At 36.2% G+C, this 24,679-nt stretch overlaps 2 protein-coding genes and 1 pseudogene across 4 annotated transcripts in view; 1 reads left to right on the top strand and 2 right to left on the bottom strand.

The window, feature by feature from the left end:
• Positions 1-24,679, bottom strand: part of ATR (ATR serine/threonine kinase) — a 121,085-nt gene that overhangs the window by 57,527 nt on the left and 38,879 nt on the right. For all 3 annotated transcript variants that reach the window (XM_037525846.1, XM_037525847.2, XM_037525848.2), the window contains 5 exons: positions 16,407-16,613; positions 15,451-15,564; positions 12,093-12,208; positions 2,247-2,367; positions 480-617 (listed from right to left, as the gene is read on the bottom strand). In XM_037525846.1, the coding sequence (XP_037381743.1) occupies positions 480-617; positions 2,247-2,367; positions 12,093-12,208; positions 15,451-15,564; positions 16,407-16,613 (696 nt within the window). The remainder of the gene's footprint in view (positions 1-479; positions 618-2,246; positions 2,368-12,092; positions 12,209-15,450; positions 15,565-16,406; positions 16,614-24,679) is intronic.
• LOC119257702 (protein POLR1D-like) lies at positions 18,074-18,652 on the bottom strand. Its single transcript, XM_037525849.2, is given in 1 exon segment — positions 18,074-18,652. A coding segment is annotated over 1 exon segment (369 nt). The 5' UTR covers positions 18,549-18,652; the 3' UTR covers positions 18,074-18,179.
• On the top strand, positions 20,393-21,313 carry LOC119257703 (40S ribosomal protein SA-like; annotated as a pseudogene).

The raw sequence follows: 24,679 nt of genomic DNA, 5'->3' as shown, positions 1-24,679 counted from the left end.
TACAACAGGATATCATTATTAAAAAAAAAACTGCATTAAAACAGGGTTTGAAAATATACACATCAAATTAATATCAGTGATGATCTGTTGGGGTGTAGGATCAGGAAAGGTGGTCAAAGGGTATGATTTATTTGTATGATTTTAATTTTTACATTAAGAATATAATGGCATTAAAAACCTAAGCTACAGAAAAGATTATAAAATGAAAAGTAAAATACTCTCCTCCCTTCCCTACACTAATCTATAGCAATATTCCCCAGGAAAAATCACTATTAATAGTTTCTAATACATCCTTCTTGAAGTTTTATGTATATTTGGGCATATATAATTTACACACTCTAATTTTCTACACTGAGCACTGTATATGTACATTCATAAGCATACAGTGATGGACATTCCCTACAAATCTATAGCATAAAACTAATTATACTGAACAAATGTTTCAACAAACAAAAACCAAATAAAATGGTATCTCTCACCTCCTGTTGATCTTCTTGATTACAACCCAACAAGACATACACTAGAATATGTGGAAGAAGATAGATGGTAACCTTGAAATCATGCTTCATCATAATGCTACAGCAGGTGAAGATTTTTCTGGCAAGGTCATGGCGAACCTGTAAACACAAATGGTTTAGGAAGAGTAAGCAGTTTTATAAATTTTATTCCATTGGTTAATACCAAAAAATCATATGTGAAATAATTTATCCTGAAGAGGTATTCTCTTATGGAGAAGGGCATGAGCACTCAATAAAGGAAAAATTCAGCTTACCACCCTCTCTGTTCATTCTTACTATATCCAATTGTTTGAACGGCAGACACACAAAAAAGGCAAATATCTGGACTATCAACCACCTCATAACATAAATGGCCTTCTCCTCCTTTCATTTTAAATGTGTCATGTTTTGTTCCAGATTAACTTTCCTAATTACAGTACATTTTACTTACCTAACTCTGAATTTATTGCATTACTTCCCTGAACATGTAAATGAGTAAGATGACGAAAAAGAATGCTCTGGAACAGGTCATTAAGTCTAGGATTTACATTTTTATAAACAATAAACAAAAATACAAAATTAAGCTATTTGGGGTTAGAATTCAATTTTACTGGTATGCTCTCACCTCTAATTTATCAACATTACTGCTCTATTCCATACATATATATATATGTATATATATATATATATACATATATATATATTTGACGTCATTCTTCCTTTTTACACAATATATACTTTTTCCGCTCTTCCTTCCCCTGTTTTGATACCCTCTCCTTCCTCTCCCCTACAGAAGATCTCTGATTTGTGGTTGCTTGTTAATTTTGTTTTTTAATTTATTATATATTTTTTCTGATTCCTTATTTGGTAACCCGACATTCCTTCTATAAGTGAAACCATCCGATATTTTTATTTTTCTTTCTGGCTTATTTCACTGAGCATAATCCCTTCTAGCTCCATCCACGTTGCTATGAATGTCAACATTACTGTTCTTTTATAAAATTTTATAGATTTTTTTTCCTTTTTGAACAGAAATGCTTCACTTAAAAAAAAAAAATTACAGAGCAGAATGTAAATTAAAGGTATTCCATATTTCACATAGTAAATATATTTTCAGTATGTTTATGAAAAAAATTAAGAAACTTTCTGGAAATTATCAGATACAAATTAATATTTTTTAACACTAATAGAAATATGAATTAAAAAATAAAAGTTGTGAGTTTTAAATATGCCTTAAACAATTTCTTGGAATACAGTGTGCCTTTCTGTGTGTAAGGCATGTAAAAACCTCTATAAAAAACCAGAAATACATATTTTTTCCACAAAATTTAAAAGTTTTTATTTTTATTTTGGAGAAAGTTTAGATAATATGACTGTCTACCTTCAGAAGGAGCAACAATAGGATGACATATTTTTTATTATAAAAAAACTTGTCATTATGCAAAAAAGTGAGAAAGCATTTATTCTCTTGTAACAGTGCTATTTTACAATGTAAAATGAATAGGCATAAAGTAATAGACATTTTACAAACACATTAAGACCGCAGCAATTTGCTTGATAAAACAATTACCTTCTTACCCAGAAACTGTTACTAGTAACAAGAGGGAAATTATTATTCTTACTAACCATTTTCTACAAAAATTTCTATCACTACCAGCACAAATATTTCAATGCTTGCTGTGTGTACAAACATTGATATTCACATAGATATTCCTTTAGAAATTTTGTTCGGGTAACAAATTCTCTTACCTTTGTTATAAGATAACCTGCCCAAGATGCTGACCATTCTGCAAAGTTATTACCTAATTTACTTAAGTAAATTGGCTTCTTTACTCCAGACCAATCTGTTGACTTTTGAGAGCTCTTATACCTGTAATTTTGAAAATTTATTAAAAATATATAACTATATAAGCATAATTAAGAGTTTTAGTAAAGTTAAGTATAAGGAACTGTATCAACTCCTTTGACTACCCACTACTGCCTCCTCACATTCACTGAAATCTGGGTAAAGACATTACTATTTCCTACCCTTCTTTAATGGGTAAAGACATTACTATTTCATATCCTCCCTCCAATTATACTCTTGTATAAGAAAGATTTGCTCCTTTGAGTTTCCAACTACTCAACTATACTATTCTCTACTCCTCATATGGGTATCTACTAGACTCGATGATTACCAAACTCACTGATAACTCCAGTACATCATTCAGTATTTCCTTTCTTCCCTAAGTCTTATTATCCTAGGTGGCTTCAATTTCTGGTTGGACCATCTAATCAAACTCAAAGCTTTTCAATGACTATCTCCTCTACTTATCTGTCAAGACTTCCTTGTCAAAACAAAGAAACTTCTTCACTTTCAAAATTACCTTTTAAACCTAATATGGCAATAGATTCCTACATTTCTAGTTCTTTCACCCAGTTATACTAACACTTCTACTCTCTCTCATTGAGATCTCTGTCCCTTGAACCTCCTCTCCTGACCTATAAATACCTTCAGTTCACTCTCTCTCCTTAACCGGCATGTTCTTTCATTGGTCCTTCATTTCAAGCATTCTCTTGGTAATATATCCTTTACTCACTGCACTGCCAGTCATTAACAGCTGTACCCACTTGCCAACTTCCCAACCTTAGATCAATCTAAATGCCTGATTTCACTGAAATGATATCCAGACAACTGCACATATAAAGGAAAATCATTAAACAGCTTATAAGATTATTACTACTATATATATTCTTAAGATTTCAACCTCCATGGACCTCTTTACAGCCCAGAATGCTTCTAAGCTTTCCTGCTAGCCCTCTTTTATGGGCCATAGTGACAATTTCATATCATCAACACTTTCCTCCTATCACCTACACCAACTCCACTATTGCTTACAGTCAATAATTTCATCTCCTACTTCAGGGAGGAAAAAAAAGAAATCCATAATCAAATATGTAAACTTAACTGAGTCCCATCCATTATTTTATCTTCTATTACAAAGAGATTTCACTCCCATTAGGGACATAGTTATTCTGGATGCTTGTAAAGGTCCTTATTACATCAATGATTACTTGCCATAATGTTAACATGATGTGTACCTCAGCATTAATATTTAGATATATTCAAATAGTTCTCATCTCAAATGTATATAGCATTTTTTGAAGAGAACATTTTTCAATCACCAATATAAGGTTAGGAAATTACAAATGTAATAAAAGCACTATATTCAAGATCCTCAGTAAACATTACATACGCCAAGTTTCTAAAACCTAAAAAGTCTAAAAATCTGAGTTGATGTCACCATTTTGCATCATACCTTATGTGATCATTGTTTGGAATAAAGAATACAGAATAAGATGGGATTGAAACAGCATTTATCATTGTGTATTGATAAAATGTTAAGTATTCTGCTAGATACATTCTGAGTCATCATATAAGGTAAGCAAAACTACCCATATTTTGGGCCTCCTCTGGTGGCACAGGCGGTTGAGCGCTGCGCTATGAAGCTGTCCGCAGCCTCTGCAGTACCGGTTTGATCCCAGCCAGCCGGGGAGGGTCCCACATGGCTCAGCAGACCTCTCCTATCGCGCCTGCTGCTCCCCTCAGCAGTGTGTTTCGTCAGTCTGCCTGTTCTGTTCCCCACTCTGTCTCTGGTGAATTCTCTCACCCTCCCGCACATCTGGCCTGTACCCTGGTTCTTGTATAAATAAATAAATAAATCTTAAAAAAAAAAAAAAACTATCCATATTTTGAAAATGAAAAAGTTGAAACTCAAAAGTGTTAATTAACTTGCACAAGACTTCAGAGCTAGCAAATGCAGAGCAAAAATTCAAATTTAGGTATATGTGACTCCAAAGACCATAAACTTTTCACTGGATCATAGAAATTCTTAAGTATCTTTATGTGCTATAACATATAAGATGAAGAAACTGAGAAGTGTAGAATCCTCAATAAAAGAAAAATCAAGTTTTGGGCCTCCCCTGGTGGCATAGAGGTTGAGCACTGAGCTGTGAAGCTGCCCGCTGCCTGTGTAGTGCTGTTTCGATCCCCGGCCACTGGCACGCAGACCTCTCCTGCCGCACCCTCTGCTCCCCTCAGCAGTGTATTTTGTCAGTCTGCCTGTTCTGTTCCCCATTCTGGTGCTGGTGAATTCTCTCACCATCCCGTGCTTCTGACTGTACCCAGTGCTTGTATAAATAAATTAAAAAAAGAAAAATCAATTTTAACTATAGACTTTTACTTGATATTAATGAAGCATATCTTTTAGTAATACTATTCATTAAAAATAAGTATTTAGAAGGTTTCTAAATATAAAATGGTATCAAACAAATAAGTATGCATACATATTTAAGGACTTTGGTAAAGAATTTTACTATAAGGAGTAAAGACTGCTTGAAACCGGCAGAAGGCTCCCAGAGGAGACAGAGGGGAGCTGGGAAGTTCGCCCATGCCAGGCCCCTTCTGGCCAGCAGTCCAAGTCCAGAGGGGAAGTGAAGGCTGGGGCAGACCGGGCACGCGGAAAAGTGTGCCTGTATACGAATCGCCATTTTAGAAAAGAGATCTTTCTTCAATAAAGACTGCTTGAAACCAGCAGAAGGCTCCCGGAGGAGTCAGAGGTGAGCTGGGAAGTTCGCCCAAGGCAGGCGCCTTCTGGCCAGCAGTTCAAGCCCAGAGGGGGAGCGGGCACACACTGCCTGGGCAGACCAGGTACACAGGAAAGTGTGTCTGTCTCGGAATCACCATTTTAGAACAGGGACCTTTCCTCAGTAAAGACTGCCTGAAACTGACAGAAGGCTCTCAGTGGAGCCAGAGGGAGAAGGTTCCCTGTGCAGTCAGAGGTGAGCTGAAGACCCCCACAAGCCCGGTCCCACCTGGCAGGAAGTCGGAGCCCAGAGGAGGATCCAGAGATTTGGAACCCAGAATGCAATCTAGCTGCCCCACCTCCAGGGAAGGCTGTGGGACTTCAAGACTCACCTTTGTAACTAAACACTGAAGGAGGAGAGATTCTGTGACAGTGACCATTAACATACTCAAAGTACCACTGCCTCACTAGACTTTGGCATAACAGTTTTTGACACGTTTGGATTGCCAGTTTCTGAAACTCCCGAAAGAACACACCAAAAAGATGCCAGCCAGTACCAGAGGCACAGTGCCCCAACGCATAAGGCAAATTAGAAGACAGGCAGCAGGGAAAAGAAAAACTACAATCAAAGTGGCAACTCCTCAGAAAAAAGACATACCACAAAAAAAAAACCCCACCCACCAGCTTGCAACTACGGTGACTTGGAAGAACTTCTGAGCCTTCCAGAAAAAGAATTTAAAATTGCCGTGATGAAAACACTGATGGAAGTCATCAAGGAAAACAACGCTCAGAAGAACGAAATTGAGTCTCTAAAGAGGGAAATGAAGGAAATGCAGGAGATCAAAGGATTAACAGAAGAACTAAAGAATGTTGGGAAAAGCAGTGATAACAGAATAGAGGAAATGGAAGAACGGATAAGCACTCTCCAAGACAGAAATAAAAAGAACCAAAACAGAAAAGGAAAGAGAAGTACGAATGAAAAAGACTGAAGAAAGACTTCAGGAACTATCTGACTCTATGAAGAAAGGAAATATAAGAGTTATAGGAATACCAGAAGGAGAGGAGAGAGATGCAGGAACAGAGAAAATATTCAAGGAAATAATTGAAGAGAACTTCCCAAACGTGAAGAAGGAGCTGAAAATTGATATACAAGAAGCAAGAAGAATACCAAATTTCCATGACGAAAGGAAGAATACAGTAAGACACATAATAGTAAAGCTCCCAAGAATCCAAGACAAGGAAAAAATAATGATGCTGACAAGAAAGAAGAAACAGATAACATACAAAGGAAAACCAATCAGACTGACATCAGACTTCTCCGAAGAAACACTACGGACAAGGAGAGAATGGAGGGACATAGTCAACGGACTTCAAGACAACAGATGCCAACCAAGAATACTCTATCCTGCAAAGCTTTCCTTCCTCTACGAAGAAAGAATAAGGACCTTCCCAGACAAACAGAAACTCTGGAGTTTCATTATGACTAAACCCACACTCCAAAAAATACTACAAGGAGTCCTAAAGCCAGAACCTCAGAGGGACAAATAACAACGAAGGAAGTCCAAAAAAAAAGTTATTAAAAGAATAAATAAATAAAATAAAAGGAAAGACAAACACAATGGCAAATACAGAGGCTAACATATCAATATTAACTCTAAATGTAAATGGACTAAACTCTTCAATAAAAAGACACAGAGTTGCAGCCTGGGTTAAGAAACAAAACCCAACCTTTTGCTGTCTCCAGGAAACACATTTAGCTACAAAAGATAAAAGTAGGCTCAAAGTTAAAGGATGGAAAACAATCCTACAAGCAAATGGACCTAAAAAGAAAGCAGGAACAGCTATACTTATATCAGATAAAACAGACTTCAAACTCAAAAAAATAAAAAGAGACCCCAATGGTCACTACATTATGATCAAGGGGACAATACTTCAAGAAGAAATAACACTCATTAACATATACTCACCAAACGAAGGAGCACCAAAATATATCAGACAACTGTTGTCCTCTCTGCAAACAGACATCAGAGAAAACACATACGTAGTGGGAGACTTCAACACACCACTATCAACAATGGATAGATCAACAAGACAAAAAATAAGTAAAGAAACTAAAGCTCTAAATAAGGACCTAGAGCATTTGGGCTTAACAGACATCTATAGAACACTAAACCCCAAAAAAACGGAGTACACTTTTTTCTCAAGTGCACACGGATCATTCTCCAGGATCGATCACAAACTGGGACACAAGACAAACATCAACAGATACACCAAGATTGAAATCATACCAAGCATCTTTTCTGACCATGAAGGCATCAAACTAGAAATAAACCATAAAAAGAAGGCAAGGAACTCTCCTATCTCATGGAGATTGAAATTGACTCTACTGGAAGACCACTGGACTAATGAGGAGATCAAAGAAGAAATTAAAAAATTTTTTGAATTGAATGACAAGGAGGACACCAATTGCCTAAATGTATGGGATGCAGCAAAAGCAGTAATAAGAAGAAAATATATAGCAATACAGGATCACATCAAGAAACAAGAAAGAACTCAAAGAAACAACCTAAGCTCAAAGCTCAAAGAACTAGAAAAGGAACAACAAAAAAAACCCAAAACCAGTAGAAGAAAAGAAATAATAAAAACCAAAGCAGAAATAAATGAAATTGAAACTAAAAAAACAATCCAAAAGATCAATGAAACCAACAGCTGGTTCTTCGAAAAAATAAATAAAATAGACAAACCCCTAAACAGGCTCACAAAGGAAAAAGGGGAGAAAGCACAAATAAACAGGATCACAAATGAAAGAGGAGAAATCACAACAGACACAGCAGAAATCAAAAGAATAATCAGAAACTACTATGAACAGTTATATGGAAACAAGTTCAACAATCTAGAGGAGATGGACAAACTCCAACAACTCTACAATCACCCAAAGCTAGATAAAGAAGAAATAGAACACCTAAACAGACCAATTACAAGAAGCAAAATTGAAATGGTAATCAAAAACCTTCCCAAAAACAAAAGCCCAGGACCTGATGGATTTACAAATGAATTCTACCAAACATTCAGAAACTAATTAGTGCCTATCCTTCACAAACTCTTCCAAAAAAATTAAGAAGGTAGGGATAATACTAAACAGGTTCTATGAAGCCAACATTACACTAATACCAAAACCGAACAAGGACAACACAAAAAAAGAAAACTACAGGCCAATCTCACTAATGAACACTGATGCAAAAATCCTCCATAAAATTTTAGCTATCAGAATCCAACAATGTATCCATAAGACAATTCACCATGCCCAAGTAGGATTCATTCCAGGGACACAAGGATGGTTCAACATCCGAATATCAATCAACGTTATCCAACACATCAACAAAAAGAAATATAAAAACCATATGATAATATCAATAGATGTCGAGAAAGCTTTCGACAAAGTTCAACATCTATTCATGATAAAAGCCCTTGAAATTCATGGGATACAAGGAACATACTTCACCATCATAAAGGCCATATATGACAAGCCAACAACCAGTATCATTCTCAATGGTGAAAAGCTGAAAGCAATTCCAATAAGATTTGGAACAAAACAAGGATGGCCACTCTCACTACTGCTTTTCAATATAATACTGGAAGTCCTAGCCAGAGCCATAAGACAAAAGAAAGACATACAAGGAAGCCAAATAGGAAAAGAAGAAGTCAAACTATCACTATTTGCAGATGATATGATAATATACATAGAGAACCCCAAAAACTCCACAGAAAAAACTAATTCAACTAATCAATCAGTTCAGTAAAATAGCAGGATACAAAATCAACACGCAAAAATCAGTAGCCTTCCTATACACAAACAATAAATCTGAAGAAGAAGAAATAAAAAAAACCATCCCTTTTATTATCGAAACCAAAAAAATCAAATACTTGGGAATAAATCTAACAAAAGAGGTAAAGGACCTATACAAAGAAAACTATAAAACACTTGAAAAAAAACAGATGAAGACATAAAGAAATGGAAAGACATCCCCTGCTCATGGATTGGAAGAATAAACATTATTAAAATGGCCATCCTACCAAAAGCAATATACAGATTCAATGCTATTCCAATCAAAATTTCAATGTCGGGGCCTCCCTGTTGGCGCAGCGGTTGAGCACTGGGTTGCGAAGCTGCCCACAGCCTCTGCAGCGCCAGTTCGCTCCCCAGCTGCTCCCCAGCCACGACAGGAGGGTCCCACATGGTGCGCAGACCTCTCCTGCCGCCCGCTGCTCCCCTCAGCAGTGTACCTGGGTCCTTCTGCCTGCTCTGCTCCCGGCTCTGGCTCTGGTGAATTCTCTCACCCTCGTGCACTTCTGACTCTACCCAGTGCTTGTATGTATCAATCAGTCAATCAATAAATTAAAAAAAAAAAACACTTTATAAAAAAATTTCAATGTCATTCTTCAAAGAAATAGAACAATTATTGATGAAATTCATATGGAATCACAAAAAACCCCAAATAGCCAAAACTCTCCTAAAAAAAAAAAAAAAGAAGGGAATGGAGGCATCACACTGCCAGACCTCAAACTATACTACAAAACCATAATCATCAAAACTGCATGGTATTGGAACAAAAACAGACACACAGACCAATGGAACTGAAGAGAAAATCCAGAAATAAACCCACAGATTTATGGCCAACTAATCTTTGACAAAGGAGCAAAGACTATGCATTGGAGCAAAGAAAGTTTGTTCTATAAATGGTGCTGGGAAAACTGGGTCGCTACATGCAAAAGAATGAAACTTGACTACTACCTCACACCATGCACAAAAACCAACTCAAAATGGATTAAAGAACTAGACATAAGATCTGAAACCATAAAATACATAGAAGGAAATACAGTCGAAACACTACATGATATGCACATCAAAGACATCTTTACAGACACATCACCCAAAGCAGTGATAGTGAAGGCAAAGATAAACAGCTGGGACTACATCAAATTAAAGAGCTTCTGCACAGCAAAAGAGACAATAACAAAAACAAAGAGAAACCCCACCGACTGGGAGAACATTTTTGCACACAACACTAATGATAAAGGACTGATCACAAAAATTAACAAAGAGCTGATGAGACTCAACAAAAACAAAGAAAATAATCCAGTCAAAAAATGGGCAGAAGAGCTAAAAAGAAACTTCTCCAAAGAGGAAATGCAAATGGCCAACAGGCATATGAAAAAATGTTCAACACCACTTGTAATCAGGGAAATGTAAATCAAAACTACAATGAGATACCATCTTACACCAGGGAGAATGGCACATATTAAAAAACTAGCAACAACAAATGTGGAGAAAAAGGAACTCTCCTGCACTGTTGGTGAGAGTGCAAACTGGTCCAACCGCTATGGAGAGCTGTGTGGAGATTTCTTGACCTACCAAACATAGAGCTTCCATATGATCCAGCAATTCCACTCCTAGGTATTTACCCAAAGGACACAGAAACATCAATCCAAAGAGCACCTGCACCCCTATGTTTATAGCAGCACTGTTTACAATAGCTAAGCTTTGGAAACAACCCAAATGCCCAAAAATAGATGACTGGATCAAGAAGATGTGGTTCATATACACCACGGAATATTGCTCAGCATTCAAAAAAGATAAACACATGCAATTTGCAGCAACATGGATGGAGCTGGAAGGGATCATGCTCAGCGAATTAAGCTAGAAAGAAAAAGAAAAATACCGGATGGTCTCACTCATAGCAGGAATCTAGAAAACTTAAATAAAAGACCAGGAAAAAGAATAAGTATAAGAAAGAAAAAAATCAAAATCAACAAACAACTGAACCAGAGACACTCTAGGGGGGGTGGGGGGCAGGCAAAGGAGGGATTGGGGTCAAAAGAAGGGGGTTGCAATTGTATAGGGAATCTAAAAATAAAATTTTTTAAAAAAAAGAAATTTTACTATAAGTCCAGGTACTACAGTAAGGCCCAAAGAAGGAATTTATTAAAGGTAATAAGCATCTAACCTAGAATACTTAAAGTTACAGTTTATAAATAAAATTAGCTTATAATTTTATGGACTTCAACTAGTCCTAACACAGTTATTAAAAAGGAAAAAGGTTAGAAGATGCTTTTTTTTTTTTAACGATTTATTTATTCATGCATGCAAGAAGCAGGGTACAGGCCACATTGCGGGAGAGTGAGAGGATTCACCAGAGACAGTGCAGGGAAAAGAACAGGCAGACTGACTGAAATGCACTGCTGAGGGGATCAGGGGGCTAGACAGGAGAGATATGCTGGGCCATGTGGGTATCTCGCCAGCTGGCAGGGCTCGAACCAGTGCTGCAGAGTCTGCAGACAGCCTCACAGCACTGTGTTCAACTGCCTGTGCCAGCAAGGAGGCCCAATGCTTTTGTTTTGTTTTGTTTTGTTTTTAAAGATTTATTTATTTATGCATACAAGAGCTGGGTTACAGGCCAGAGATGTGGGAGGGTGAGAGGATTCACCAGAGACAGAGTCGGGAACAGAACAGGTAGACTGACTGAAACACACTTCTGAGGGGAGCAGCAGGCGAGACAGGAGAGGTCTGCTTTGCCATGTGGGTTGCTCCCTGGCCGGGCGGGGATCGAACTCATGCTGCAGAGGCTGCAAATTGCTTCATAGTGCGGTGCTTAACCCCTTGCGCCATCAGGGATGCCCCCGATGCTTTTTTTTTTTAAGGGAGAAAATACTTTCTGAAGAAAGGGCTAACATCTCTTAATTGGGGTTACTTTGAAACGAATTTTAAACTCCTAAATTTCTATTAAGCATACTTATCAACTAGAAGTAGATAATTTCAAAGTACTATTGACAACTGAAATTTTAAAAAGCCAATCCTTTTAACTTCCATGAATTCGTCTAAAACACTTAAAGTTATAGAATTTAACAAGAGTTGAATTACTTACTAAAACTTACTAAATCACAACTTACTAAAAATCACAACTTACTAAAAATACACTTAATGCTAAACAACTTAAATTTAGAAACAACTTGTTTTAATGAGTCTACATACCTGGTATTTAGATGAGGTTCCAGTATTTCCCGAACATGCTCAGGAAATCTCCTCCACAGTTGGTGACCTGGGCCTCTGGTCTGCATTTCTCTACAGTCATAAATAGAAAGTAACTCCTACAAATACATATTTCACATTTGTAAATCCACAGTGAAGCAAGTAAATCTTTATAGTCATCAAAATTCTATATATTATAATTACAAACACATAAAATTATAAAATTTTGGAGTTACGAACTTGCTCAGGATATATATTTCAATGCTTAACACCATTTACGTGAGTTAAGCATCATAAGACTGTGGTACCTGAAGTTAGTTTGTGTGCCCTCTCTCTCTCTCTCTCTCTCTCTCTATATATATATATATATATGATGTAGTGAAATATATATAATATATATAATATAAAAAATATATAATGCATTGAAATACAAAATTGCGAGAACTATTTAGAGAAAAAAATTGAAATTTTCTATATTTGCAGAAGTATGATCCTTAGAATTTGATCTTCAATCTAAAAGTTCAGGATGTGGGGAAAAAGGAACTCTCCTGCACTGTTGGTGGGAGTGCAAACTGGTCCAACCACTATGGAGAGCTGTGTGGAGATTTCTGGACCTACTAAACATAGAGCTTCCATATGATCCAGCAATTCCACTCCTAGGTATTTACCCAAAGGATACAGAAACATCAATTCCAAAGAGCACCTGCACCCCTATGTTTATAGCAGCACTGTTTACAATAGCTAAGCTTTGGAAACAACCCAAATGCCCAAAAATAGATGACTGGATCAAGAAGATGTGGTACATATACACCGTGGAATATTACTCAGCAATCAAAAAAGATAAACACATGCAATTTGCAGCAACATGGATGGCGCCGGAAGGGATCATGCTCAGCGAAATAAGCCAGAAAAGAAAAAGAAAAATAACGGATGGTCTCACTCAAAGCAGGAATCTAGAAAACTTAAATAAGGGACCAGGAAAATGAATAACTATAAGAAAGTGAAAATCAAAATCAACAAAAAACTATGAACCAGAGACACTCTATGGGGGGTGGGGGGCAAGGAGGGGAGGGATTGGGGTCAAAATAAGGGGGCTGCAATTGTATGGGGAATATAAAAATAAAATTTATTAAAAAAAAATCTAAAAGTTCAAACATTCAAGGTAATTCTATTTCTAGACATAAAGTACGAACCTTAAAATTCTGAAAATAAGATGAAACATTAAAGACTATTACTATTCAAGTCCAGAAATTAAATTTCAAACAATTTTTTAATTTGAAAATAAAACAAATGGGGTTTTATAAATGAATTTTAAAAAATCTTTGAACAAGAGGAATGCATTAGGATAACATCTTCCATTATCAATTATTCTTCCCAATTCAACTTATAATGATCATATGCACTGTATCTAACAATTATAAAACTATAAGCACTATCTAACAAAGTATGTATTTTATATTTTAGTATTTTTAAATAAACACAAGTGTATAAAGAATTCAATACTGAAATATCCAAAACCCATTTAACTTTAAAATATTATTTAAATTTTGTTGGAAGCCAGCTTTTCTTGGTGTTTGGCAAAGTCACTCTACATAACAGAAACCATCTTAACCTCTAATAGACTCAGTAAATCGGCAATTCTTCAACTTTTTGGTTTGGGGACTATCTACATTCTCAAAATATATAAATATACTTAAGGTTTTAGATCTTGCATATTTCACTGAAAAAACAGAAGTAATCTGAAGAAACCTCCACAACTTCCAACCTCATGTCAACCCAGTCTGGCAATATCATTATCAATGTCCACATGCTCAGCTTCCTCTCCTGCCCTCTGTCCTTAATTATGGTTAATTAATTATGTAACTGGTTAATTCCAGTTACATACTATATTCCACATCTTTACCTATTTAAATAGTATTACATCAGTTTTCTCTTACTTCATCGTTAACTCATCATCTCTGTTGAATTGCTCCCAAGCAACATATAAATATACTGTAATTTTTTCCATTTTTTTCCCCTTTTTACCTTGCTATTATCTCCTTCTTCTTCTCTTCCTGAGGGCAACACTTTTCAAAAGAGGTTCTGTAATTTTCCCTCTTCCCACCTGCTCTTAATAAAATGATAAAGCTTTCTATACTCCACTGAAAACAGTGCTCTTTTCAAGATCACCAATGACTATTGTGTTACTAGTTAATGGTCAGTTCTCAAACCTTATAGTATCAGATTTAAGATTAGCATTTAATACAATGTCTCAATATTACAAGCAGCTCCTCAGTTTTCTTGGATGTTCCTCCTCTTCTCACTGACCTCTCCTTACTCAGGCATCAATTACTAGACCCATTTTACCTATACTCCCTCTTTTAATCAAAGCATCCAGAATACAGTTTTAAATAGTATCGCTACAATGATAACCTCCAATTTTTTTTCTGTAACCCAAACCTCTCACAGAGAATTCCAGACACCTTAATTGAAAAAAATACCATGAAAAAGAATAAAGAAAACAAAATATTTAGTACATGTACAACAGAGGAAAGGTTAATTTCCATTAGAGTGAAATAGGTCTTAAGTATCAATAAAAACCAGAACAATACCAAAAAGGAAATGCACAAGGATCATCTAGAGAAAATTCACACAAACAAAAACCCCAATAAATAATGAAAACATGTTACACTTATAACTAGATACAAATTAAAGTGCAATATCATCGTTCATCTATCACATTGTCAAATATGTAAAATTTTGGTAGAAGGCAGGTTTGTCAAGAGCATAAACTGGTGAAATTTTTTTTATAAAAGGTTATCAGATATGAACACTGTACTTTCTCTGAGATGTACTTTAACTTCTATATATTTGTATTATTGATACATTCACTCAAGTACTCAGAAATATATGCATGATCTCTAAATCATTTGTAAAAAGTTTAAAAGTAAAACACTGAACACATCCTAAATTTGTTCAGGATAAATAAATTTAACTAAATTAAGGTATATTCATATTGAATATTATCTTTGAAAAGAATATAATAGATACTTATATATATAAACACATATATGAACTAACTATGGAAAATAACTAAGAAAGACTATTTAACAGAAAAGAAAACTCAAGTTACAGAACATCACAAGTAATATAATTTCTTTATTTGGTAGAGAAAACATGTATCTCTGTATTCACACACAAAAAAACTATAATAATCTATTAAAAGGGTACATTTCTATACTCTGAAATTTTTATCATGAATTTGCAATTATTTTGATAATAAAATGTTACATGTTTCAAGAGCACAGAATTTATAAATTTCTTACTAAAATTCAGTAATAAATTTCTTACTAAAATAGTTAATAACTACATGCCCCGTTACCTGAATTGCATATGCAGCTGAATCCTGAGCTCGGCTGTTGTCTGCATATGCAAGGTAAGCTCTTGTCAGTTCCATCAATAATCCATAGGCAAAGTTTGAATCTTCTACTCCAGTCTCAATTAAAAACAAGAAAAAATTCAAAAATAATTTGTAAAAATATTTGTTAAATGTGCCATGTCTTCCATGGTCAATTTAACTTAGAAAAGGAGGCTAAAGTTCAAAATAAATTTGGTACAAATCTAAAATATCACCTGTAACTAAGAAGCTAAACCTAAGGTTTTTTAGGCTATTTATAAAGTGTAATATTGAATGGCTGTCGGAGAAGTCATGATGCATTTTTACTTGAAAAATATAGAAAAAAATACATCAATAGTATCAATTTTTACTAACAATTTATATTTTTTTGATTCTTAGAAAGAAAACTATAGCATTTCTACCTTGCATTCTATAGAGGCCCAATCACTTGAAAAGCCTCAAGAAATAATTTTAACATACCCTCCTCTTGGAGACTGACAAAATCTACTGATTAATTAAAAGTTGTTTAATTTTGTTTTGCAGGATTCCCAAACTCAATTTGATCGTGGATACTTTTTTACATATATACTATTAGAACACTCTAGAAATGAGTTTCCCAAAGAAACACTTAGCAATAGAGTTTAAATAGTAATATTTAAATAATTAACTAGCTATTAAATATTTGTAATAATTAGGTTAGGAAGATTTATTTTAAAGACCATAGCATATTACATTTGGCTGAAACTTTATTATTTTCCACCAAAGGTCTCTACAACAAATAAACTCAGATGTTGCCTAACTGTCTAGTTTGGATCAAGTTTACTACTAAGCAACTTGTTACTAAACAAGTTACAAATCCTGTGCTGTCTTTCTAAGTGGAATATAGAAACCCCAATAGGACAGAAAATTCATTTTTCTCATTCTAAATTACCAATACTTACCACAAATATAAGATCTTTTCCTTGGGTTTCAGTTGTTGAGAAATCTAGTCGGCCTGGATCTATTGCCCCCAACTCTCCTAAACATTCCCCACAGAGCAACCGAGCTTGGGAGTTTGCATCTTGGCAACCTTTCAAAAGTACTGTCACCAACTGTGAAATAATAGGTTCCACTGTTTCACTGTCTGTTGCATATTTTATCAGTTTTTCCTAAAATAAAAATATACACATAGGCCTACAAATTAGTATATTTTCTAAAGTGGAAAGTTTACAAATATTAAAGAATATCTGACATAAATACTGACAAAATTAAATTCTTGTATCTGTGGTCTTTTTAGCTAGTTTATGATGAGTACACATAATATAGCTCACAATATGTTCTGTAGGATTAGAATAAATTTTTGAAAATTTTAACTATCAATTCATTAAACAAGCAGTAACTATTATTATATCAGCACACAAAAATAAGTCAGTCTTATTCCAATGAATCAGTCTAACAGAAAAACAGACATGTAAAATAATTAAAATGTTATTGTGCATACAATGTTATTGTACATAACATGTACAACAAATACATTTACAAGGTAAAGAAGCAATGAAGATGAAAAAGAACTCCGAGCAACTATTTTTTTATAGTTAGCATTTATTTATTACTTAATTTCAATTCCACTCATTTCTTTTTTTATAAATTATTTTATTTTATATAATTCTTACATCATTTTTGCATAATGTATGCATTTTCATTTTGGTTATATTCCCCATACAATTCCCACCCCCCTTTTCTGACCCTAATCCCTCTTCTCCTCCTCCCGCGCCCACTGTAGTGTGTCTCTGGTCTATAATTGCTTGTTGACCTTGATTTTTACTTTATTGTAATTAGTCTTTTTCCTGGTCCCTTATTTAGGTTTTCTAAATTCCTGCTGAGTTGAGACAATCCGGTATTTTCTTTTTCTTTCTGGCTTATTTCACTGAGGATGATCCCTTCCAAACCATCCATGTTGCTGCAAATTGCATGAGTTCATCTTTTTTGATTGCTGAGTAATATTCCATTGTATATATGTACCACATCTTCTTGATCCTGTCATCTATTTTTGGGCATTTGGGTTGTTTCCATAGTTTAGCTATTGTAAAATAGTGCTGCTATAAACACAGGGGTGCAGGTGCGCTTTTGAATTAATGTTTTTGTGTCCTTTGGGTAAATAACTAGGAGCGGAGTTCCTGGATCATATGGAAGCTCTATCTTTAGTAGGTTAAGAAATCTCCACACAGCTTTCCATAGTGGTTGGACCATTTTGCACTCCCACCAGCAGTGCAGGAGAGTTCCTTTTTCTCCACATCCTCACCAACATTAGTTGATGCTAGTTTTTTTAATATGTGCCATTCTCACTGGTGTAAATCTGAGAAATGACCACAATCACTGCACACACAAAAACTGGACTAGTTTTAACAATCTCTGAAAACCTCTAAGTTGTAGATTTTGCGACTAACTTCCAAACAAGATAGAATAAAAGCAATACATAAGTCGACTACACTGCTTAAGTAGCTTAAATTTGCCAAGACATCTTCGGAGTAGGGTCTTTTGCACTAATTTCTCTGAAGAATCTTTAGGTCATTTTCTGGTTTTCATGACAAAGGACCTTTAAAAATTACTTCGAAAATCACTTAGGTGTTGGCTCTGCCATCTCAAGGTCTGCACTAATAACTTTTTCTACACACCCCCAGTCCCCAATATAACTGCACTAGTTGCCAGTGACTGGCTTATTCTTTGTCCCTGCCTTATCGCTTGTTCAGTCGCTTCTCATACTTCTCTTGGCTGCTATGCTTCCTGGATGGAGAAGCACTGGCAGTGTCTCTGGCCTGGAAGCTGTGCTTTTAATGGTGGGTTCTGTGCTTCTTCCAGTTTTCTTCTTTCTGGTTCTGGCTTTTTGCAGGTTCCTTGCTGCCTTCTCTTTGTTCATGGTCTTGCACTTTATGGGAAGGTAGTGTGTTCTTAATTGTGTTAATTAAAAATCTTTTATTGGTACCAACAAGAGGACACTTCATCCAACCCACAGGTTCCATTGTTTCTGCTCTTGTTTTCCCACGTTTTGCCTCTTTAAGCAGTTCTTCTATTGCTTTCCTCTCAAGCTCCTGGTCTTCTTCCATTGCGGGTCCGGCTTCTGGGATCCTCAAGGAGTACTGACTGACTGGAGGCTCTGCCCCATACCGCGAAACGTGTCCACAAAGCAGGCCAGAGCAACTTTTTAAAGATAGTAGCCAGATATTTCAATAAAGAAGTCAAGTAGAAAAAAAACTATTAGTTAAAACAAGAAGACTAAAAACTATTTTAAAAAATAGAAGAGAAAAAATATGGAAAAGGATTCTGTGGGGATTAAAAAAAAAGTGGTAGGAAGATGGATTAAATGCTCAATTTGTGTCTACCCCCTGAGGATTTTATAATGAAAAACTGTTAAGAGGAGACTATTCCCAAGGCAGTTAAGATTTAGAAATTATCTGTATAGCCACTTTAGAACATATAAATATTATTTTCTTTCTAGCAAAAGTGAAGCATATAAAGCATCTTGACTCCCTGTCTAAATTATGATTCAAATTGAAGGACAGTTCAAAAGAAAAATAAAGATATCTTATGCCAAATATCTAAGAGTTGATTACTTAAATAACATTATAGGTTAATGCAGGCATACCTTCAAAAAATGAACCAATAATCCATAAATAGCAAAACTAATATAAAAATTATGCACATTTATTCACTTGCTGAAACTAGAAAACAACACTTTAGATGGAAAAGATAAATGCAGCTGATACTCAATGGACTATGTATTATAAAACAGTAGATGAAAAGTAACTTTAAATGTATTTATTATCTAAGCACTAATAAATGTTTTCACTGGATTTTATTTTTCAGCAAAAAAACCCCCTGAATTTCAGAAATATTTTTAATGATTGTGTTCAATGCATCTAATTAGAAAGGCTTTTTTTTTTTACATATGAATCTAATTTTATCATTTCCCAAAAGTTTAACCTGTTAAAAACAAATCCACATTAGCTCCAATTATTTGAAATATCATCATAGCTAAATGTCCATATACAGGTGGGTCTATTTCTAGCTTCCTGTTCCTTTCCAATGGTCTCTTTACTCATGCAACAACATTACACTGTCATAATTATACAGGCTATAAAGTATGCTAGTGTCTGGTACTGGATTCTCACAGTTGCTTCACACTGTCTCCCTTCACCATATCCCTGGCTATTTTCACATGTCTATTTTTCCATATAATTGTTAGTATGAACTTTTCTAGTTAAAAAAAAAAAACTATTTGATAACAGTCCTTATCAGATGTATGGTGTGCAAATATTTTTTCCCATCCAGCAGGGTGTCTCTTCATTTTGGTTGCTGTCTCTTGCTGTACAGAAGCTTTTTAGTTTGATGTAGTTCCAGCTATTTATATTCTTTTTTTCTCCCTCTTTCAATTTGTGTTGTTTATTGCAGTAACACTGGTTTACGATATTGTATATGATTCAGAGGTATAGGTTCACACATCTTCAGATGTATGTTACCAATCACATCCATCACACCAAGGAAACTGTAATCCTCCATCATGGCAGATCAGAAGACCCTGTCTCCCCCACCCTTTACCTCTCACTTCCCCTCTGATAACCTCAAATCTACAGTTAGATTTCTAGAGTTTGTTTTGTCTATTCCATTGTTTTGTTTTCTATTCTATAGTTAAATGAAATGCTGTGTTTGTCTTTCTCTTTCAGATTTATTTCATTTAGTATAATCTCAGTTCCACCCATATTGTCGAGAAAAAAGGTCTTTTTTATTTTTTATTTATAGTCAAGTAGTATTCCAGCATATATATATTTATGCACACCATATCTTTATCTACTCATCTGTTGTTTGGCACTTAGGTTGTTTCCCAAGTTGGCAATAGAAAACAGTACTGTAGCTTTTCCACACTGCCCAGGGAGGGGTCCATATACAGCGTTGTTTTAGGTTCCCGTCGGGGGAAACTTTCACAATGTCCAGAGCCCTTGATGTCCTGCAAATAAAGGAGGAGGATGTCCTCAAGTTCCTTGCAGCAGGAACCCATCTAGGTGGCACCAACCTTGACTTCCAGATAGAAAAGTACATCTGCAAAAGAAAAGTGATGGCCTCTTTATCATAAATTTGAGGAGAACCTGGGAGAAGCTCCTGCTGGCAGCTCGTGCCATTGTTGCCATTGAAAATCCGGCTGATGTCAGTGTTGTACTCATCCAGGAATGCTGGCCAGCGAGCAGTGCTGAAGTTTGCTGCTGCCACTGGAGCCACTCCTATTGCTGGCCGCTTCACTCCTGGAACCTTCACTAACCAGATCCAGGCAGCTTCCCGGGAGCAAAGACTTTTGGTGGTTACCGATCCCAGGGCTGACATTCTACATTAACCTGCCTACCATTGCTCTGTGTAACACAAACTTGCCTCTGTGCTATGTGGACATTGCCATCCCCTGCAACAATAAGGGCACTCACTCAGTGGATCTCATGTGGTGGATGCTGGCCCGGGAAGTTCTGCGCATGCGTGGCACCATCTCCTGTGAACACTCTTGCAAGGTCATGCCTGATCTCTACTTCTCCAGGGATCCTGAAGAGATTGAAAAGGAAGAGCAGGCCGCTGCTGAAAAGGCTGTGACCAAGGAGGAATTTCAGGGTGAATGGACGGCTCCAGCTCCTGAGTTTACTGCTACTCAGCCTGAGGTGGCAGACTGGTCTGAAGGCATGCAGGTACCCTCTGTACCTATCCAGCAGTTCCCTACTGAAGACTGAAGACTGGTCTGCAGTTCCCACTGCTCAAGCCACTGAGTGGGTGGGAACAACCACTAAGTGGTCTTAAGCTGTTCTTCCAGAGACTTGAACAGAAAGTGGAAATAAGGTTAACGGATGATAAATAGTTTATAAAAGTTGAAAAAAATAAGAAAATAGTACTGTAATCATAATGAGTGTATAAATCCTTTGGAATTTGTGTTTTTGCATCTTTCAGGTAGATATCTAGGAGTCAAATTGCTAGATTACATGGTAGATGCATTCTTAATATTTTGAGAAACCTCCATACCTTTTTCAATAGCATCTGAGTCAGTATACAGTCCCACCAATAATGTATGAGGACTCCTTTTTCTCCATATCCTTACCAATATTTGTTTGTGATCTTTCTGATATGAGCCAGTCTCACAGATATGACGTAGTATCTCATTGTGGTTTTGATTTGCATTTCCCTAAGAGTTGATGAGCACTTTTTCATGTGCCTGTTGGTCATCCATATGTCTTCATTGGAGATATGTCTATTTAGTTCTTCTGCCCATTCTTTGGTTGGGTTATTTTCTTTTTGTTAAGTTATATGAGTTTTATGTAGGTCTTGGACATTAGCCACTTATCAAATGTGTAGAGTATAAATATTTTCCCTCAATCAATAGGGTCTTTTTGGTATAGTGATGGCTTCTTATGCTGTGCAAAAGCTTTTGAGTTTGATGTCATCGTTCCATTTGTTTATTTTTGCTTTTGTTCGTCTTGCTGTTGGAGCTGAAGCCCCACACATCTCTGTATCCAATACTGTGCTGTGTTTTGGCTATATTTTCTTCTATGTATGTTTTATGGTTTCAAGTCCTACATCCAAGTCTTTTTTTTTTTTTTAAAGATTTATTTATTTATACACGCACTGGGTACAGTCAGAAGCGTGGCAGGGTGAGAGAATTCACAAGAGTCAGAGCAGGGAGCAGAGCAGGCAGAAGTACACTGCTGAGGGGAGCAGCGGGCGGCAGGAGAGGTCTGCGCTCCATGTGGGACCCTCCTCTGGTGGCCGGGGAGCAGCCAGGGATCGAACTGGCACTGCAGAGGCTGCGGGCAGCTTCGCAACCCAGCGCTCAACCGCTGCGCCACTGGGGAGGCCCGACATTCAAGTCTTTAATCCTTTTTGAGTTAAATTTTTTTAAAGATTTATTTATTTATTTATACAAGCACTGGGTGGAGTCAGAAGTGCGGGAGGGTGAGAGAATTCACCAGAGCCAGAGCAGGGAGCAGAATAGGCAGACTGATGAAATACACTGCTGAGGGGAGCAGCGGGTGCGGCAGGAGAGGTCTGCGTGCCATGTGGGACCCTCGCCAGCTGCTGGGGATCAAACCGGTGCTACAGAGGCTACAGGCAGCTTCGCAGCCCAGTGCTCAACTGCTGCGCCACCACAGGAGGCCCTTTGGGTTAATTTTTATAAGTAGTGTGAGATAGTGATCTAGTTTCATTTTTTTTTACATTAGCCCAATACCATTTTTTTTTAAATATTTTTTTTAATATTTATTTATTTATTTATACAAGCACTGGGTACAGTCAGAAGCGCAGGAGGGTGAGAGAATTCACCAGAGCCAGAGCAGGGAGCAGAGCAGGCAGAAGGACCGAAGTACACTGCTGAGGGGAGCAGCGGGTGGCAGGAGAGGTCTGCGCACCATGGGGGACTCTCCTCTGGTGGCCGGGGAGCAGCCGGGGATCGAACCAGCGCTGCAGAGGCTGCGGGCAGCTTCGCAACCCAGCGCTCAACCGCTGTGCCACGGGGAGGCCCCCAATACCATTTCTTGATGAGACTTTCCTTTCTCCACTGTTTTCTCCATTTTTCAGAAAGAGATCATATGGTTGTTTAATTTGATGTGTAATTTAAGTTTTTTATGACATAAAAATTGTCACATATACATGGAATATAGAGAAACAAAACAAGGGGACAAACAAAACCAAGCCAAGAAACCTAGAAATCTGACTGCAGAATTGAGGCTACTAAAGAGAGGGTAAGAGGGGAATGGAACAAAGTGGGAAGGTACAAATGGACTATGGTGAAGAGCTTACAACCACCTTGGAGGTGGTTGAGGTATGTTAATATACCTGATAATTTTGACCCTATACCTCTAAATCATATGCAGTGTTATAAACCAATGCTACCTCATTTAAAAAAATTTCTCCTATCCATTGAATACTGCTATTCTTTATTTCTTCAAAAAGTCAAAATTAAATTTATCCAGCTACATACTGATACTAAGCAACATTAACCTATATTAAAAAAAAATCCTGTAACAATCTATTACCATTACATCTTTTTCAGACAATTAAAATTGACATTCAAGACTCTTGCAAGTACACTTACCTTCTTACTCTGCCTAGGAAATCTATCAACATTAGGGATTTACACTGAAGGAAGGCTTATTAGGGAATTACCAGATGTGATTTATTTCTTGTGACAGAGGTAGCAAAAGTGAGGCACCTGTAGCTTTTCCATACGGGTGCTACAAATGTTCTTAAATTCTCAGATTGTCATTTACATATAAAAAATGGTCAATATGAAGTTTCCTTATGTTAGACCATAATTATGTCACCTGCTTAGAAATAACATAAATTAGAAAACCTCAGAAACAAGAGGAAAGATCCTCTGGTATTCATAAATGCCTATATTAAAAGTTAGAGTCCCTTTAAGTTAGAGGTTTAAGAAAAGGGATAAACATAAGGTAGGGTTAATGTAGAAGAGATCATAGGAGTCGTCTATAGGATTGATAATGCAGACTCACAGGAGGGAATAAAATCTACATTTGTAGAAGTTTAAGGCTTCCTAAATGCCGTAGGACCATTTCCACACTGGTTGCTACCTACATTGGTTGTACAAGTTCAATCATCCAGAAGCATATACATGCATTATCATGTATATATCTTTCATTTTAAGTAAATGCTTAGGATAAAATAATTTACTATCATAAAAGCAAACCTAACTCAATTTTGTAATCTACTTTTTCCTAAGGATCTTAGGCTATGACATCTTAATATATGAATTCTTGATATATAAAAATAAGGTTCTCAGTTAAACATTTTCTGTTTCATAAAGTTATAAATCTATAATGACATGATACTGGAAATATTCTCATTATCATGAAGATTAGGGATAATCTATATTATATTACCAAGGAAAAGAATAAAGTTCACTCACTCCATGAAAAAGGGAACTTAAAAATTTAGCTTCATTAAAATTAACAGAGTTAATTTAGTAAAAAAGATACAATGGCAGAATAACCAAAACTTTATGACAAGTTATAGGAGATTATATAAGAAGAGTCATATAAACTGCTGCTATATGCATATACACTTACTCAGGAAGAAGCTATAACTTAGAATATAACAATCAAATCATGAATTTTTAAAAACAATCAAAATGGATTATCAATTCCAAGTTAGATCTGGTAATCTAAGTAAAATAAAAGTCACGTCTTCTATTGAATCG

This window comes from Talpa occidentalis, unplaced genomic scaffold (assembly GCF_014898055.3).
Source record: "Talpa occidentalis isolate TD23 unplaced genomic scaffold, MPIMG_talOcc4v2.1 talOcc4.4, whole genome shotgun sequence".
NCBI classification, from domain to species: Eukaryota; Metazoa; Chordata; class Mammalia; order Eulipotyphla; family Talpidae; genus Talpa; species Talpa occidentalis.
Note: the sequence above shows the minus strand (reverse complement) of the source record. Positions and strands in the feature narration are given on the sequence as shown.